General features: G+C 28.0%; 1 protein-coding gene across 1 annotated transcript in view; it reads left to right on the top strand.

Moving 5' to 3' along the window:
• The first annotated feature begins 12,521 nt into the window (after positions 1–12,521).
• The window catches only part of LOC113388345 (single-minded homolog 1), a 31,804-nt gene continuing 25,391 nt past the window's right edge, over positions 12,522–18,934 (top strand). The window contains exon 1 of the mRNA XM_026625733.1: positions 12,522–12,696. Within this exon, the coding sequence (XP_026481518.1) occupies positions 12,522–12,696 (175 nt within the window). The remainder of the gene's footprint in view (positions 12,697–18,934) is intronic.

Raw genomic sequence — 18,934 nt, 5'->3', positions numbered from 1 at the left:
CCTTTTAATAATTTTAGTTCTGAATTATAAATAACTATTATAACTAAATTAAAACTAATTATTTTAATAATTATTAAAAATATATAAATTCATAGAAATTATAAAACTAAATATTAATAGATAATTATCAGAAATTTTATGATTTTAATAAAATTCATTAGTTTTAGTTTAAACTCAAAAGAAGTAAATATTTTCCAATTCATTTATATTTTTGAGGCTCCCAATTAGCTTTTTCATTATTCTGAGCATATTTCTTAATCATCCTTTAATAGGAGCAATCAAAACAATTTACATTTATTAATCTTGCTAATTTGAATATTTAAACTAATTATTAGAATTATATAAATAAATTTTATTTGATTAGTTTAATAATTATTCCAATTAATATTATCTAAATCTTTGAGATTTTTTTCAAAATTCATTCATGTAAATACCAATTACTACCACATACTTATATTTATACCTCATATACCTAAAAATAACCTCACATTTCAGAATATACTTAGTTTGTTTCAAAAATTTAAATTAAAATAACTGTTTTATACACATGACGAATATACTAGTCAATACATAAAATTCTGCCCATTCTTCATGACATGTATATTCATCAATCATAATTAACTGGTTAAATACGAATGATAAATGTACTCGTTAATGTACAAAATTCTGCCACTTCTCTATGACGAGTATATACGTCAACTACAGTTACAATTAACTGTTACAATTAACTGTTTTAACCAATGTTAAATAATTAATATCAAATATAATCAGCATAGTTGGCTTATCATATTTTTCCTACACTATTAATTAATAATTCAGTGAATATATTCTTAAAAAATCTATCTAAATTGTTGTTAAATATTTTTATTTTTTCAAATAACCCCCATATTTCCTACCCTCAAACAACCTGACCGACCATAGGTCTACACTTGCTCGGGATCGAAATTTTTTGGAAAATCTCAACACATGTTTTCACACGCTGCGCGTTACATAAACAACTAGCCGTATCGGTATAAAAATTACACCCCGTGTTGTATCTCCATATTATTTATTATTTACTCGACGACACCTAACAAAAAAAATAAAAACCCAAAAGTAATGCATACTCTATGAGCGAGATGTGCCAACCTGTAAGGGTCGTAAAATCATTACGTATTTTCCAAAATTTTGGTTCCCATGTGTTTCACCTTAACGCACACTCTCTTGGCTTCTTCACACAAGATTTGCCGGGAAGACGTTGGTAGGCGGACTCTTGGTGACCGATGTTTCTCAAATTATATAAAAATTGTTTTATAATAGTTAAAAAAATAACTAGTGGTGAATGTTATCGTCCCTTGAAGCAAATTGCTGGAACTATCCGTATCAAAAATTAAAATTTTTAAAAAAGCTTTCAATGATTTTGAAAATATTGAAATAATTAGTTTTTTGAGCATTTTGAAATTTTTAGTACAAAAATTGACTTTTTTGATAAACTTCATTTTTTACTTTTATACATTTTCTTGAAAATTCTGAACTATTTTCAAAGCAACCGTGCCGCGTGGCTGTACTAGAGATCAAATATCGGAGCGCGTAATCGCCGCACTGCAGTCTAACATCAACAACAAATCGAAACAAAATTTGTACTTATTATTAAAATATCTGATAATTTGATTATTTCCGACCGCCAAATGTCAATTTTTGAAACATTTTCCACTGTATATCCAAAACCGCTGGACCTGTCTTGCCAACAATTCACTTCGTCAAAAAAAATAAAATGCTTTTTGAATTATTCAAACTATCTAAAAAACTAAATTACCATTTTTGGCTTTTTTGCCTGGTATCTTCGAAACGGCTAGACCTGACTTTGTCAAAAACTAATCAGCACGTCTCCCCATCAATACTAATCGAATGTTTTTTTAATTATTTAAATCGCTTGATCCGTGTTCCCGAAATCGTCGACAAAAATTTGTATCCAAACACACACACATACATCAATTTTTTCTGAAGTGTGACGAAATGTTCAGAAACCTTTAAAACGTAAAGATATGTAAGAATTTTCATTTTTGATTTTTTTGCGATTACTATAACTTAATATTGGCACTTTTTGCCTCGTATCTTCGAAACGGTTGGACCTGCTTTTGCCAAAAACTAATCAGAACGTCTCCTCATCAATACAAATCGAATGTTATTTCTAATTATTCAAATCGGTAGATCCGAGTTCCCGAAATCGTCGACAAACATTTGTATGCAAACACATACACATACATCATATTTTTCTGAAGTCTCCCCATCAATACTAATCGCATGTTTTTTCTACATTATTCAAATCGGTTGATGCGTGTTGCCGAAATCGTCGACAAAAATTTGTATCTAAAACATTATTTTTTTCTAAAGTGTGACGAAATGTTCAGAAACCTTTGAAATGTAAAGATATGTAAGAGTTTTTGCGTTTTTTTGCGATTATTATAACTTATCCTACAGGAAGTTAAAAAAGAAAACTAAGTTTAAAAAAGCAATTTTACAATAAATACGTTAAATGGTTATTCCAACTCTGACGAAATACCAGATCAAGGTTATATACAGTGTTATCTCTATCAAAAATGCACCCATGAAATTTATATTTTGCATTGGTTGAATAATGTAGCAATTATTTTGGAAAATTTGGAAATTTTTGGAAAAGTACTCGACCTATGGGGTAAAAAGAACCTGCTGACAAATTTTTGAAAAATAGTAAAAAAATTTTTTTTACAATGAAAAATTAGCTGAAATTTTTACTAAGCATGGTTAGATAGTTATTTGTTTGATAAGATAATTGGTTTTGTTCTCACAATATAATTTCTCAAAGTCAAATTGGACCTTCATGACTCGCTTTGTCCCATGTATTATTTAGTAAATATTTTTTAAGTTTGAGAATCACTGACATTTGTGTTATTTTGGCGATTTTTTGGCCATCGGCTACCCCCCGGTTCGAAGGTGTGTGGGAACCGGCACGAAATTCGGATATCCGGAATATTGCTGAGTGGAAATACGTGATATATCCTGATATTCGTGCTAAATGACACGTTTAATAACAATGTTAAATATTAAAAGTTAAATATTTGACTTGCGGTCTACTGTTTGATGCGGATTTGCCATGTTGAACATGTTAAATCTGTTTAATTTTATTTGTTATTTTGATAAAATAAAATTTGGGATATACTTCGCATATGATACTTGAAAAACACCGCGTTTTTTTCGAAATTATCAAACTATTCAATTTTTTAAGTTAGTTTTAAGTGTTAATTTTGTAGACAAAAAATATTTTCTTTACATTTTGTATGTCTGAAATAAAAATTTGCAAATGTGTAGTGGAGCTAGGAACTTCTTGTAACAGTTTTTTAACTTCCCGTAGGGTAAGTTATTGTAATGGGCCGAAAATCGGAATTGAAAATTTTTACATTTCTCGACGTTTTGAAGGTTTCTGAACGTTTTGGCATACCTCAGAAAAAATGGATGTGTGTGTGTGTGTGTGTGTGTGTGTGTATGTATGTGTGGATACAAATTTCCAGTCACGTTTTAGGGCGCACGGATCAACCGATTTGAATGGTTCAAAAAACATCCGATTCCTATTGATAGGGAAAAGAGCTGATTAGTTTTTGGCAAAGGCAGGTCCAGCCGTTTCGGAGATACGGAGCAAAGAGTGCAGAAAATAGAAATCGTATTTTTGAGAGAACGGAGTATCCGATTTGAATGATCTAAAAAACATTCAATTAGTAATGAATGGGAGAAGTGTTTATTAGTTTTTGGCAAAGGCAGGCCCAGCCATTTTGAAGATACGGAGCTAAATATGTAAAAAATGGCAGTTTTTGAGAGAACTAAGCGTCCGATTTAAATGATTCAAAGAACTTTCTGCTTGTCTTAACAAAATAATCGATTTTGGAAAAAAAAATTGTCCCATTTTTTTTTTTTTTTTTTTTAGTTTTTTGTATATCGAAAATATTTCAGATTTTATTTTTAATTCTGACTATAGTTCTAATATACTTTACAAATAATTTCAACTCTGCAATTCAGTTTATATAATATTTATAAATATTAGACAATGTTACAATATTTATAATAATCTATTTGAAAACATTCAGTAAATCTCGAACATTTCGTTACGGTACGGGAAGTTCCAGCAATTTGCCTTAAGGCACGATGCCACCGACCCCACTAGTTTAATAATTTATCTAGAGATTCATTAATTATGTATCTACAAAATAAAGATGGATGCTGTTACTATTCCTTTAACAAACCAAGTTATATCATTATTTCACAATCAATCATATTCTAGAAAAAGTAGAGTGTTACAACGCACCCCCTGCTAATTTTTTCAATGTTTTCGAAAGAATTTAAAGCTTTTTTAAACATTTAAATTTTTGGTACGGGAAGCTCTAGCAATTTGCCTTAAAGAACGATGCCTGTTAAGGGCTAGTTGTAATAATAAAGAGCATAATAATAAATAACAATTATAATGATTTTTTACTCATTTTTAAGAAAACTGACTTCATTCTAAGTAATTCTTTTCATAAATCAACTTAAGTTAATACAAATAAAAAATAGTGTCTACTGTAAAAACATTTTTAAGTGTCCACATCTCACAATTAAAAGTTCCTTCCAACAGTGAAATTTTTGCACTAATTTATTATTATTATTATTATTGTTAATGAAGAAAACTTGTATGTAAACCCACATGCACATCCTTCTAATATTTTTCTCAGAACCTATCTTTCAAAGCCTTCAAGGAGAAAACTACTGCCCAGATAACTACATAAACAATACAAAACATATTATAATATCAATAACAGCTAATTTATTCTAAAAAGTAGCACAAATTAGTTTTCTTGGCTAAACGGATTCCAGGTATTCCCCATTGCAACAGAAAACAAAGCTCAAATTTCATGGCAAAAATCATTCATTCATTTCCATTCATTCTCTGATTCATTCATAGGTTAATGAGCAGATATAAATTATAGGTTACGGGGAAAGATCTGGGTATATATTATATAGGTAATCAGTTTTTGAGATAAGTTCATATTCGACTCTTAATGTTTGCAGTTGTTTGTGATGTTTAGCATGAAATGTTTTTGTTGGAATGGATAAAGTTGAAGTTCCAAGTAAGTGTAATTAATTTTTTAAATTATTTTTTTATATGATTCCAAATTAATTTGAATATAGGTCTTTAAAAAAATAAGTGGAACAACCCGCTTAAGTTTTGCTAATTGTAAAAACTTGTTAAGTGTGATACAAAGGATGATTAAAACAATTTGGAACTAAGTTTCTAAAAAATTTAAGTAAAATAACATTTTTATATCTTACAATTAAGATATAAGGATAAATAAAATATATTTTAAACCTTGCTAATTTCTCTAACAAGTTTTCATCTTAACAAGTTTATTTTCTGGAAGAGTAGATTGGAGAGTAGTGTTTTTATAACGTACATGTTGTCTAATATTTTTAAAAATTGTTTAAAAATGATTGTAATTTTTTTTTCATAATATTTATGGATAATAAACTACGTTAGTTTACAAATCAAGTTTTCAAAATACTTTTTAATGCTCGATTAAGAAAATATTTTTCTAATTTAAAATTATTCATTTTCATATAAACTGTTCTACAGTTTGTTATATTTTTTTACCACGATAGTTGCGTATTTTTCTGTTTTAACCATTTATTTTCAGTTTTTCTATATTAGCTTTATTGAATAATGTCTTTAAAAACAATATATTGTGTAAGATTTATTTCTAATAAAACAACACTTTTGGCCTTTATTTCAATCATAACTAATGAATATACATTTAAAAAATAAAAAATCTAGCCTATATGTAAATTTCATTTAAATAAGAAACAACTGATAACGTTACTAACTAAATAAAATAACTTATAAATAATTGATCAATTTTTATGTATATCTGAATATGGAAGACAAATGTAATAGCAAAAATGTAAGAAAATAGTATGAATCAAAATAACGTAAAATTTATGAAAGGTATGGTATAAAAATGAATATAAACTTATTACAATAATTTAATTCAGATAAGAGCAGATAAAATGCAAAATCCAAACTAATTTCGTTTTCCTTAAAATTCACGAAGAAAAGGATTCTGAGAACAGCTAGATAAGATTAAAAAGCATAAGATCAAATCCTATTTTTTTTCAAAATAAAAGCTGCCTGCCAAAAAAAGTTTTGTCAAATCGGTCCAGCAGTTTCGGAGAACAAACAAACAGACAGACAATTTTTTTAAAAGATTGTTAATTTGATATATGCACTCTGGTTATATTTATATAAAGTATTAAAAAACAGATATTTTAATATTATAAACAGACATTCCAATTTTATTCAAATATATAAAAGTAGAGTAATTTATGATATATTCATTTTAAAAAAATAATATTTTTCTTCTCAACAGAGATCGCATTTTGCACACATTTTTCCACTCAATTGCTAATTACATTTTGAAAAGAATTAAAAACAAGAGTAAAACAGGCAAAAGTTCTATATATTACACTTGTGAAATAAAACACATGTGAAATTTTTGTTTTTACTAATGATAGTTTTCGAAAAATATAATTGAAAATTTTAAATGCACAAAATAAAATTTAAAAAATACATGCTTATATGCAACACAGAGTTTAACTTTATGTAGCTTATTATTTATTTTCGCATAATTTATGCAAATAAACATAGAGTAGAGTAATTTATAATTTAATAATTTAAAAAAAAATTCTCTCAACAGAAATCGCATTTTCCGCACAATTTTTCCCTTCAATTGCTAATTACAATTTGTAAAGAAGTAAAATAGGTAAAAGCTCCATATAATATACAAAAGCACATGCATAAATTTTGTTTTCACTAATGATAGTTTTCAAAAAATATTATCACAAATTTTAAATGGAAAAAATAATATTTGAAAATACATGCTGATTTATAACAAGCTTCTGTGTGTTTAACTTCATGTTGTTTAGTATTTATTTTCTCATAATACGTTTAAAAATTTTATTTTTTGTATTGTCATTTATAATTAATTATAGGTACCCTAAAGTATATTTCATTACTCTACATTATCTTAAAATTAATGCGAAACGTTTTATTTTCCTAAATATTTATAACAGCATTGAAATCATAGAATACTATTTGTTTTAGCCATTTACATCTTACTACACATAAAGCCTGATCAAAAATGTTAATAAATTAAATTTTTTATATTGATAATAATTATTATTAATTTCCCGTAGGGTAAGTTATAGTAATCGCAAAACATCGAAAATGAAAATGTTTATATATTATATCTTTACGTTTCAAAGGTTTTTGAACATTTTAGCATACCTTACAGAAAATTGATATAATGTGTGTGTACGGATACAAAATTTCGTGGACGATTTTGGGAACACCGATCAACCGATTTGAATAATTCTAAAAACATTTTACTTGTATTGACAAGATGAAGAACAGATTGAATTTTTGGAAAAGCAGTTAAAATAATAAAATAAAAATAAGTTAAAAAAATGACATTTGACGGTCAAAAATGTTTATTGAACATTTGTATTACATATTATCTGATATTTTATAGAGATTTTAATAATGTGTACACATTTCGTGTAATTTTTTTTTTTTGGGTTCCATACCAAGATTTTTAATTACGATACGGGAAGTTCCAGAAGTTTGCCTTAAGGCACGATGCCATGCACCCCACTAGTTTATTATAAGAAATTATTTTAAGACCATTTTTCCAAGCGTCTTATCTCTGTAAATAATTAGATTAAACAGTATTAAAATCAAACTACCTTCACTATTTACCTCTGTCGGTCACTTACATCTCACAATCATTATATTAGTACACCTGTGCCCCGGCCAATGACTTCTCGCGCGTCTCGCAACCGGTACCTCCCTACCGGCACAGGTTGTGCCTGTGCTTGTGCAATAGACCAAATAAACCGCCCCTTGGGTTTTACCCTGCCTAGACCAATAGATCTACACTCACTCACACACCATATGCCAAAACTTACCCTTACATCAAAGCAAAAGCAAAACGATTATCGGAAAACCAAACTCGGTACCGAACACAGTTCATGACTAGTTACCGACAAGTGCACACGAAATAAAGATACCTATGAAAGATTATAGAATTTTTTTTTGTTGATAAGGTGTAAATAAAGTGTTTAGATTTTTTTTGGGTGGTTTTGTATATAAGGTTTAAGTAGAAATGAAATATGCTAGGAAGCCGTTGCAGGACCGCAATAATGTCTTGGGTATGTAATCGATACGTAATGAATTAAAAATTTTATTTGCAATAACAATATAATATATATATATATATATATATATATTTATATATGTGTGTATGTGAGTGTGTGTGTATTTACATATATATATACATAGGTTATCAAATATTTATTTGTCTATATAGTTAATTCTGTAGTAATCACGTTTAGGGTGTTATTTTTGATAATAATTTATTTTAAAATTGTGGTATTATTTTGTTATTTATATCAATTAAATTTACAATTAAAGGTATATTTTAGCTCTGTTTATTGTTTTTTTCTCAGTTTAATTTACTTAATGATGACACATATCAAGTATCGAAACGTAAATAAAGAAGTAAAAATATGATTGCATTTTTTAATTTGACGAATTGGTGGATAATTATATCAAACTAAAAGTTCTCCTTTTCTCGAAAAATTATTAATTTAGTTATTTAATTATAAATATTTTTAATTTTTTGAGAATATGATATGTCCTCTTCTGGAATTAATGGTAATATTAATTATTAGAATTAATTATTTAAATATTATTATAAAATTTAAATATTATTATAAAATTTAAATATTATTATGAAGACAGTTAATATTGATTTTATAAATACGACCATATTACATTACTATCATCTATGGTATAAAATTATTAATTTATATAAATGTAATAATATAATTAGCAAATTTCTACAAATGTTAAAACAAAATAAGGTGTCAAAATGTTAGGAATTTTAATAAAATTTGGGCAAAAATAAGTATAACGTTCATATTTACAAAAATAATATCGTTTATGGTTTCATTTTTCTAAACAAAAAAGCTATTCTTTCAAAAGATTATTTATTTAATGTTTAGTTTAGAAACATTTTCTACATTTTGGAGGATATTAGATGTTCCCTTTCTTCTTCATGGGCCTAATTTTTTTCAATTATTGTGTGATTTTTATTTATAATTTTTTTTCTACGTTTCAAGAATATGATATATCTTTTTTCAGGAACTTTGAATCCACTTTTTTTATATAAATACTTACTAAAAATCGATTTATTAAAAATTATATTGATGTTAGACTTTCAATGTACACACAATAATAAATAACTATAGCTCAAAGTATTATATTTATTATTGAATTTTCATTTTGATTTAGTGAGTATTTATTTAGAAAAAAATAGTTTCAATAATCTCATGTTCCTGAAGAGAGAGACATATCCCCAACATGTAGAAAATATTTAGAATTAAAAATTAAATAATTTTTGAGAAGAATTTGAGCTTTTTAAATCATAAATATAAAATCATAGGGTTGATCCAGAATAAAAATATATATTTATATGTGTGTGTGCTGCATATGGATGTATAAATATCAAAAAAATCCTATCGATTTCTGCCAAAAATGATTTTAATGAATAATTGCCCAACTGCAATTTCTAATTCTATTATTACATTGTATTGAATATATAATTTGTTCCATAAAAATAAAGTTTCATAAAAATAAAGATTCATAATTTTAAATTTTAAAATGAAATAATTAACTTCCCGTAGGGCAAGTTATAGTAATCGCAAAAAATCGAAAATGAAAATTTTTATATATCTTTACGTTTCAGAGGTTTCTGAATATTTTGAATATTAGAAAAAATAGATGTATATGTGTGTGTGTGTGCGTATGTGTGTGCGTTCGGATACAAATTTTCGTCGACGATTTCGGGAACACGGATGAAGCGATTTGAATAATTCAAAAAACATTCGATTCGTATGATAATTTAAAAAAATATTTAAAAAAATGTTATTTGAAATATATAAAAGGTATATATTAAAAAGTGTTAAGTTCACTTAAGCTCTTTGATTTGAATATTATCAATGTATAAATAATATTATGTTATTACTACAGGCTTGGATTGGTAGATATTTGCATCATTTTACATGCATAGCGTTTGAAAATAATCTTTAATTGAAAAATTGAAAATACTTAAGACTTTAAAAATGCGTTGGATATGCATAAGATTTTAATTCACGTTTATATAGTAGTATAATTATAACTTGGATAATCAAAATTGGAAAACAAAAAAAGCCTCGTTGATAAATTGGTGTCATAAAATACTCGTTCTAGTAATTAAAAAAAAATCATTCACTTTTTTAATTAAAATACGTCTTCCAGTTCGGTTGCTCTAGTCTACAAAGTAGGCGGGTGTAATTTCTAAGTCGTTTAACTCCTTGTAAACAAAAGTAGTGATTCACTTGTTTTGAAATAAGTCATGCACGACGCCTACTCTTCAAATGTTAGTTGCACTATTTGATGTTACAATGTTGCTAACTGATGTCGAACAAAAGCTGATGAACATATAAATATGTCACAATGAGAAGACTAATTAGTTATTGTTGTTATTTTAAATATACGCCGCAGAAATGGAATCTGGAGCGAATGTCATTCAGGAGTGGGGTAAAATCTTTTATCTTATTAAATAAGAATACTAATTTTTTAATTTATCGAATTTTTGGGCGTATTTTCCAGCTCCAGATAGTAGACAGACAGGACAAAGGGATAAAATATTAATAAGAACTAAAAGTGCATCGTGGCAATCTTCTGAAACTTTGCTTAAGAATTTAAGGCTTAAAAATTTCTATAAATCTAGAATTTTTTTAAAAATATCGATTTCTTTGAAAATTTTGAAATTTCTTGAAACTTCTGAAAGCCATCTAAGTCGGTTGATGCATACTGTAGAAAATGTCCAGGACATTTATTTGAACTATACAAGTGAACTTCAAACATTACAAATCTTGCTACAAATCCTAAAGAAATGGACAAAAATATTGTTCGTATTATTAAAATCTCTATAAAATATCTGATAATTTGATGTGCATATGTTTCATGACTTTTTTTTTCAATTTTTTTTTGTTGATCCTCCGAAACCGCTGAATCTGCCTTTTTAATCCAACCATTTTTTTATTTCCTCAGTACAAGTGAAATGTTTTTAAATCATTCAAATCGGACGCTCCGTTCTCTCAGAAACTGAATGGCCATTTTTGGCACTTTTTGCCCTTTATCTTCAAAACGACTAGACCCGCCTTTTCCAAAAACCAATTATCATGCCTCTTCATTAATAGGAATCGAATTACTTTCGAATCGTCCAAATCGGTTGATCCGTGCTCTCAAAATCATCGACAAAATATTGTATCTGCACATACATACATATACACACACTTACATGAAGTTTTTCTAAGATATACCAAAATGTTCAGAAATCTTTGAAAAGTGAAGATATGCTAAAATTTTCATTTTCGTTTTTTTGCGATTACTATAAGTTACCCTACGAGAAGTTGAAAAATAAGCTTAAAATATGAATTTATTCAATCGAAATTTTCAAAATGTATTTATATTTGTCATTTCTCACTCATAAATTATATTGTAGTTTGCTTATTAAAACTAGCAATAATAATAATAAAAAAAAACAAAAAAAAATAGATTACGTGATACTATGATAATGAATATGATAATATGAATGTATATAAAGAATATGAATATTATCAGAAAAGAGGCTTAGAATAAGAGAGCCATTAATTTTGTAATAAATACTACAAAGAATAAATTTAATTCATTGAATTATTTAACGAAAACATACTGTTTTATGCAATTTGTAAAAATGCGATTTCAATTATCCAATTAATTATTGCAGATTTAAAATATAGCAATTATTTTTATTATCAAAGTGTTGTCGACCACTGTAAAAATAATGTCGTCTGAAAACGCCGTCATAACAAATCAAGTTGTTGCTTGAATTTCATATTCGTCTGTAACAATTTAGTATTAGAAATCATGAAATAAGATCTGCTGTAAATCTCGAGATGTCAACAATACAAAAAAGGCAGAGCACGTGCTTAATTAAGTTGCAAACGAAGCTACAGCTGATATGGAATATGATTCACTCGAATAAAAAAGATTAAGACAAAAGTATAAGGCTAAGGATCAAAGTCGAAATTCCTATTAAAAAAAATAAAACATTGCCACTAATCATTTCCCTTAGCGCTGCGTCAAATGCATCTAATGTTTTTCTAGCATCCAATAGTAGTTGATAAGTAGTAGAATCAGAGGTAGGCAGTTACAATCACCAACCCTAAGTAATACAAGAAGATGGTATCTAATATAAAACTTTCATAATTAAACAATTTGCCAAAGCCAGTTGCTAATGTTCCATTTCAATTTTACTGATTTTTACTATGTGCCCCAACTTTAACTTAAGTCTAATCTGACCTTTATTTGCTCAGGACTCAAAGTCACCCTCGCGATGAAGGAAAAGAGCAAAAATGCGGCACGAAGTCGTCGGGAAAAAGAGAATGCTGAGTTTCTGGAACTTGCGAAATTGCTGCCCCTGCCTTCTGCCATCACTTCACAATTGGACAAAGCCAGTGTCATTCGATTGACCACAAGTTACCTGAAAATGAGACAAGTATTTCCCGATGGTGAGTAAAAAATATACAATATAAAAAATTATCTTAGTTTAAAATAATAAGATAAGTCAAAATTAATAATAATAATAATAATTTAAAAAAATGCTACATCCATAGACCTTATACTATTGTAGTATAAGGTCCACGGCTACATCTAATTTCTAATTGATTACATCGCTCATTTAGACATATTTTTACAAATTAAAAAAAAATTCATGTTAATTCTTATTAATTAAACTAGTGGGGTGCAAGGCATCGTGCTTTAAGGCAAATTGCTGGAACTTCCTGTACCGTAAATAAAAATCTTGGTACGGAACCCAAAAAAATTTACACAACATACGTACACATTATTAAAATCTCTATAAAATATCTAATAATTTGATGTACATATGTCCACAACATTTTTGATCGCCAAATGACATTTTTTTAACTTATTTTTATTGAGAGTCCATAATCGCTGGACCTGCCTTCTCAAAAATTTAATCAGTTATTCATCTTGTCAATACAAGTAAAATGCTTTTAGAATTATTAAAATCGGACGATTTGTTCTCTTACAAACTGAGTTACCGTTTTTAGCACTTTTTGTCTCATATCTTCGGAACGGCTAGACCTGCCTTTGCCAAAAACTAATCAGCACGTCTCCTTATCAATACGAATCGAATGTTTTTTGAATTATTCAAATCGGTTGATCCGTGTTTACCGATCATTTTTATTTTTTATTATCATCATAAGAATTTTTGTAAAATCCTTTTTCATCTTGTACTGAATTTTCTTTTCCGTTTGACTTTCGTATTTTGTCTTGCTTAAGTTAGATTTTTTTTATCTGTTCAATCTTTACCCGCAAAGGACAAGAAATACATGTCACAACCGTACCCACGAAATTTATCACAGCCATATCCAACGCACACTTTTGAAAACAAATTATCATTATGACTTCGAATTATCCAAGCAAAAATTAATTGCTGGTAATAACAAAGTGTTCTACCTGTATACAATTGACAGTTCTTATTAAAAGAATTTGAACATAAAAATTCAGAAAGTGGCCGCAAAGCAATATACATATTTATGCAAGGAAATTCCTCACTGATGGCGAAATTTCTAAACGCTATGTACCCAACAGCAAATTGAGTATTAAACCAAAGGTTCAGTCTTGTTATGAGAAATGAAGAAAACATGAACACTTTTTTTTCACTCTTCAAAAACAATGATACGGATCAGACTGATGTAGGGCGTTGGCTCAATGCACTATTGGAAACTTGTTCGAACAAACATACTTCATCTTTCTCTTCTTGTATTCTGATTTTATAAATAGTCAATTAAAATATAAAATGATTCTTAAAGACTATGAGGTGATGGCCACACTTATTATTTATCATTAACTTATTATTTCGTCAATTCTTACGTCGTTTTCTTTAATATTTTCAAATCGTATAAAAGTCTATATATATTTCAACAATATTATGAAGTCGTTGACGCGTGTCGAATCGCCAATTATAAAGCGTCTTCGATAATTAACACGACACAAGTTAAAACGAAAAATATAAAAATAAAAACGGCTGAGTCGTCGGTCGTCGCGCAGTTCCAGGCGTTACGGCTACGGGGCGCCCTTTGACACCGGAGTTTGCTTAACGATGCCAATAATACGAATCAGGGGTGGATATATATATATATATATATATAAATATATATATATATATAATAATAACTAGTAGGGTGCATGGCATCGTGCCTTAAGGCAAATTGCTGGAACTTCCCGTACCGTAATTGGAAAACTTGGTACAGAACTCAAAAAAATTTACACAAAATGTGTACACATTATTAAAATCTCTATAAAATTTCTGATAATTTGATGTACATATGTCCAATAAACATTTTTGACCACCAAATGACATTTTTTTACTAATTTTTATTGAGAGTCCATAACCGCTGGACCTGCCTTCCCAAAAATTTAATCAGTTCTTCTTCTTGTCAATACAAGTAAAATTTTTGAATTATTAAAATCGGACGCCCCGTTTTCTTAAAAACTGAGTTTCCGGTTTTGGCACTTTTTGCCCCGTATCTTAGTAACGGCTAGACCTGCCTTCGCCAAAAACTAATCAGCACGTCTACTTATTAATACAAATCGAATGTTTTTTGAATTATTCAAATCGGTTAATCGGTGTTCCCGAAATTGTCGACAAAAATTTGTATCCGCGCACACACACCTACATCCATTTTTTCTAAGGTATGCCAAAATGTTCAAAAACCTTTGGAACGTAGATATATAAAAATTTTCTTTTTCGATTTTTTTGCGATTACTATAACTTAATAACAATCTACTGGAAGTTAATAATCAGACATAGTTCAATATATTTAATTTTTATAAATAATGTATATCATTGAAAATAAATAATAAGCAAAAAATAAGTAGGGAAAAAGCATATATCAGAAAAAATCGAATAAAATTATTTGGCAACCAATAAAATATTTCGAAAATTTGAGAAAAACAGTATAAATTTTATACGCATTTTGTATTGGGACATTTACATTATCAACAAATTTATAGTTCAAATGAAAAATGATTTTACATAATAAAACCAATGAAAATGATGTCATGACTATCTCTATAATTTATACTGGAGTTTATATTCAATAAATACATTTTCATCTAGAATTTCTAAATTTTCATCTGTATTTTTTATAAAAATCCTGTAACTGATACCTGTAACTATTGCTATTTGTAACTGATAAATATCATAAAAAATAAATATCAAGTGAAAAATAATTTCGGACATAAAATGCTTAACAGAAAAAATCCATTAAAAATATAGAAAATTAAACATGAAAAATATTTTAAATATGAAAAGAAATAGGGTAGGGAGGAGCACGAAGGTCCAATTTGACTTTGAGCAATTATATTGTGAAAACCAAATCTATTACATCACAACAAATAAAGCGTAATCTGACTATGTAAAGTAACATTTGGCTACATTTTTTACATAGATAAAACTCTGTGTATAACCTTGATCTGGTATTTTGTCAGAAATATTCAGCAGCAGAGTTAAAAATTTTATTTATTTTATTTATCTCTTGTAAAATTGCTGTTTTCAAATTCATTTTTTTTTTCAATATTTTCCATTGTTGACAACTTTGCCAGAGTAAAAATTCAATTGGTCCTTTTCACCCCACCCACGTGTGAGCTTTAACAGAGGTTATATAAAAAAACTGTTAAAGTTAACTATATATCTTATAACACAATTAAGTAATCTATGCTTAAAAATTATATTAAGGTCTCGTAAACTAAACAACAAAGCTCACAACTAAAACAAATAAGAAGAAAGAAAATACTTTTTTTATGGATTTTCAAATATTGCCGTTTATCTTCCGATAGCAACGTTGTAAGAATCAAGATGATAGTTGGTTATACATTTTTTCCCCTCTGCTTTCAAAATATTGTTGTTAAAAAAATGAAGAGCATATTTCATTTTCAAAATTAGATTTTAAATCATAAGTTTTCAAGAACCTATTTATAAAAAATCAGTTTAGTGTTTTGTCACTTACAAAATCCAATTCAATTTTATTTCTCCGAGATTTGTAACCTCTGTTTTCTCATCATCCCTCTGCTTTTCACAACTCGAAACGACACCCTAGCAATTATAGTACGCCCCATTAAACATGCCCTACTTCGAGCCCTCGGGCAAAAATCTCTGTTATCCCACTTTAGTGAAGTTGAGAGAATTTTGTTATTATTATTATTTCCAATTCGAGCACACGTCACTGTTTTTTCTGCCTTTTGAAGTCGTATAATGATCTAGTTTGAATGTAGGTGTCACAGCATGATTATAACTGGACCATGGGAAAATGGTAAATGACATTGTTTGATTTTTTTGAATTTGAACACTACTGTTTAGAATATTCTACTTTATTTTAAAAATTGAAGATCATCCAAATAAGCTACTAATTGTAAATCAGTATTCAATATGGTTTGTCGGCTTTCAAAAAACCGATTTTATTAAACAAAAAAACAATTAGAATGTTTAAAATTAATTAATTAAAATTGCTCGGAACAGGCAATATGTATGTATTAACATGTATCTAATATTTTTTTATTTTTTTTTTATTTAATGAATGTATTATTTTTATTTATTCGAAAACTTTCCTTTGACTATCATAAAAATATTTTCATTCTTATACGTGAAAATGATGCATGAATAACGAATAATTATTTTCAAAGTTATTTAATCAAGATAAACTATTATTTTTAGTTCTACTAATTAAAATTAAAATAATTTTGTTTACTATCCATAAAATTGAACAATAAATAAATTCAGTCAAATACTGCTCTAAATCACAATAGATTTGCCGATAAATTACAAAGAGCATACGAGCAAAAATTTATTTTCTATATAAAATTCGAAAACCGGCTAAAACCAGTTTTTTAGCAAAATTAAAATTCAAAAACCGGTTTTCTGAAATGGCGGTTTTTGAAAAAACAAAGCATCCGATTAGAATGATTCAAAAAACATTCTGCTTGTGTTGACTAAACTATTGATTTTAGGGAAAGCAATTTTTTTTTATTTCCAAGTTTTCTTTTGATTAATAAGTTTAATTCTAGCCAAAATTCTAAAGCCTACTTATACACTTAAAATATCACTTATATATATTTGAAAACATTTAATATTCTCTGAATATTTCATTACGATACTGGAAGTTCCAGTAATTTGCCTTAAAGGGAAAACTGTTATTTGGCAAAGGTAGGCCCAGCGGTTTCGGAGATAGAGAGCTAAATGTTAAAAAATGGGAAATTTTTGAGAGAACTAAGTGTCCGATTTAAATGATTCAAAGAACTTTCTGCTTGTTTCAAGAAAATAATTGCTTTCGGAAAAAAAATGGTTTTCAATTTTTTTTTTAAAAAATATTTTTGGAATTTTGGATTAAAAATTCAAAAATTTACCCAGGCTAAGCACAGTCTAAGCGCCACTCTGGTACAAATGTTCACCCAAGTGCGTCTAGACTGTTTATGTACTGGAACACTGGAAAACTATTGAAAAATGTGAAAATACCGCCAAGCTAAGCACAGTATGAGTGAAAATGTCGCACAGAATTATTTGCAAATGCGTTTAGACTGTGACTGTACGGGAGCACTTCTTCAATTTTGTGTAAATCAGGCAACTTTTTTTTTGAAATTGAATTTGAAATGAAATGACGATTGTTAATGTTCTGGAGATAAATTGATTTATGATTTACATTTGATTTGCTGAACGAGATAGCAAAAATAATGAAAGTTACAGTATTTGTAATAATATATTTGAAAAGGTTTAATAGTCCTCGAATATTTCTTTACGGTACGGAAAGTTCCAGCAATTTGCCTTAAGAAACGATGCCATACACCACTAGTTCCATTACTACAAAGACCAAAGACTAGATCAAATTACTACTAAAATGAATCAACTAACAATGTACTATTATAATGAATCGATAAATTACTAACAAGGTATTTTAATAACCTCACGACAATATTTCCGAATGAACACAACAGTAAAGTTTTATGTATGTAGAGTTGTACACCACTAGTTACATAGACCAAAGACTAGATCAAATTACTATGAATCAACTAACACAATACTATTATAATGAATCGATAGATTACTAACAAGGTATTTTAATAACCTGATGGCAATATTTTCGAATGGACACAACAGTAAAGTTTTATGTATGTACAGTTGTACACCACTAGTTACATAGACCAAAGACTAGATCAAATTACTATGAATCAACTAACAAAGTACTATTATAATGAATCGATAAATTACTAACAAGGTATTTTAATAACCTGATGGCAATATTTTCGAATGGACACAACTGTAAAGTTTTATGTATGTACTTGTACATTTAATATCGTTCGTCCATCGTAATTCCTCACAAGTTAATTCTGTGATGGTAGCAATGAGTAATTTTCCGGTACTTAGTACGTTGAATTATTACATCTTCTGTACCCGTGACTGATACTTGAAGAAAATTACCTTCGAAGAGAATCAAATTTATAATCAAACATAATCTACGACCGTGCATTTGTAATAAAATACTGTATACTGATAAGGTGCAATAGCAATATTATAGTATATTTATGAGGAATAGTTAATATGCATTTTTAGGCATAGGAAATTGCACAATTTGTTATGGCTGTTAAGTGATTGTGTACGGTTTGGATTTATTGACATACCATCGATGTATTTAAAAGTCTATTTAATTAAATATATATTGAGGTTGT

Source organism: Ctenocephalides felis, unplaced genomic scaffold (assembly GCF_003426905.1).
Source record: "Ctenocephalides felis isolate EL2017-DRISC unplaced genomic scaffold, ASM342690v1 CF-g0.4_SCAFFOLD_03572, whole genome shotgun sequence".
Lineage (NCBI taxonomy): Eukaryota > Metazoa > Arthropoda > Insecta > Siphonaptera > Pulicidae > Ctenocephalides > Ctenocephalides felis.
Note: the sequence above shows the minus strand (reverse complement) of the source record. Positions and strands in the feature narration are given on the sequence as shown.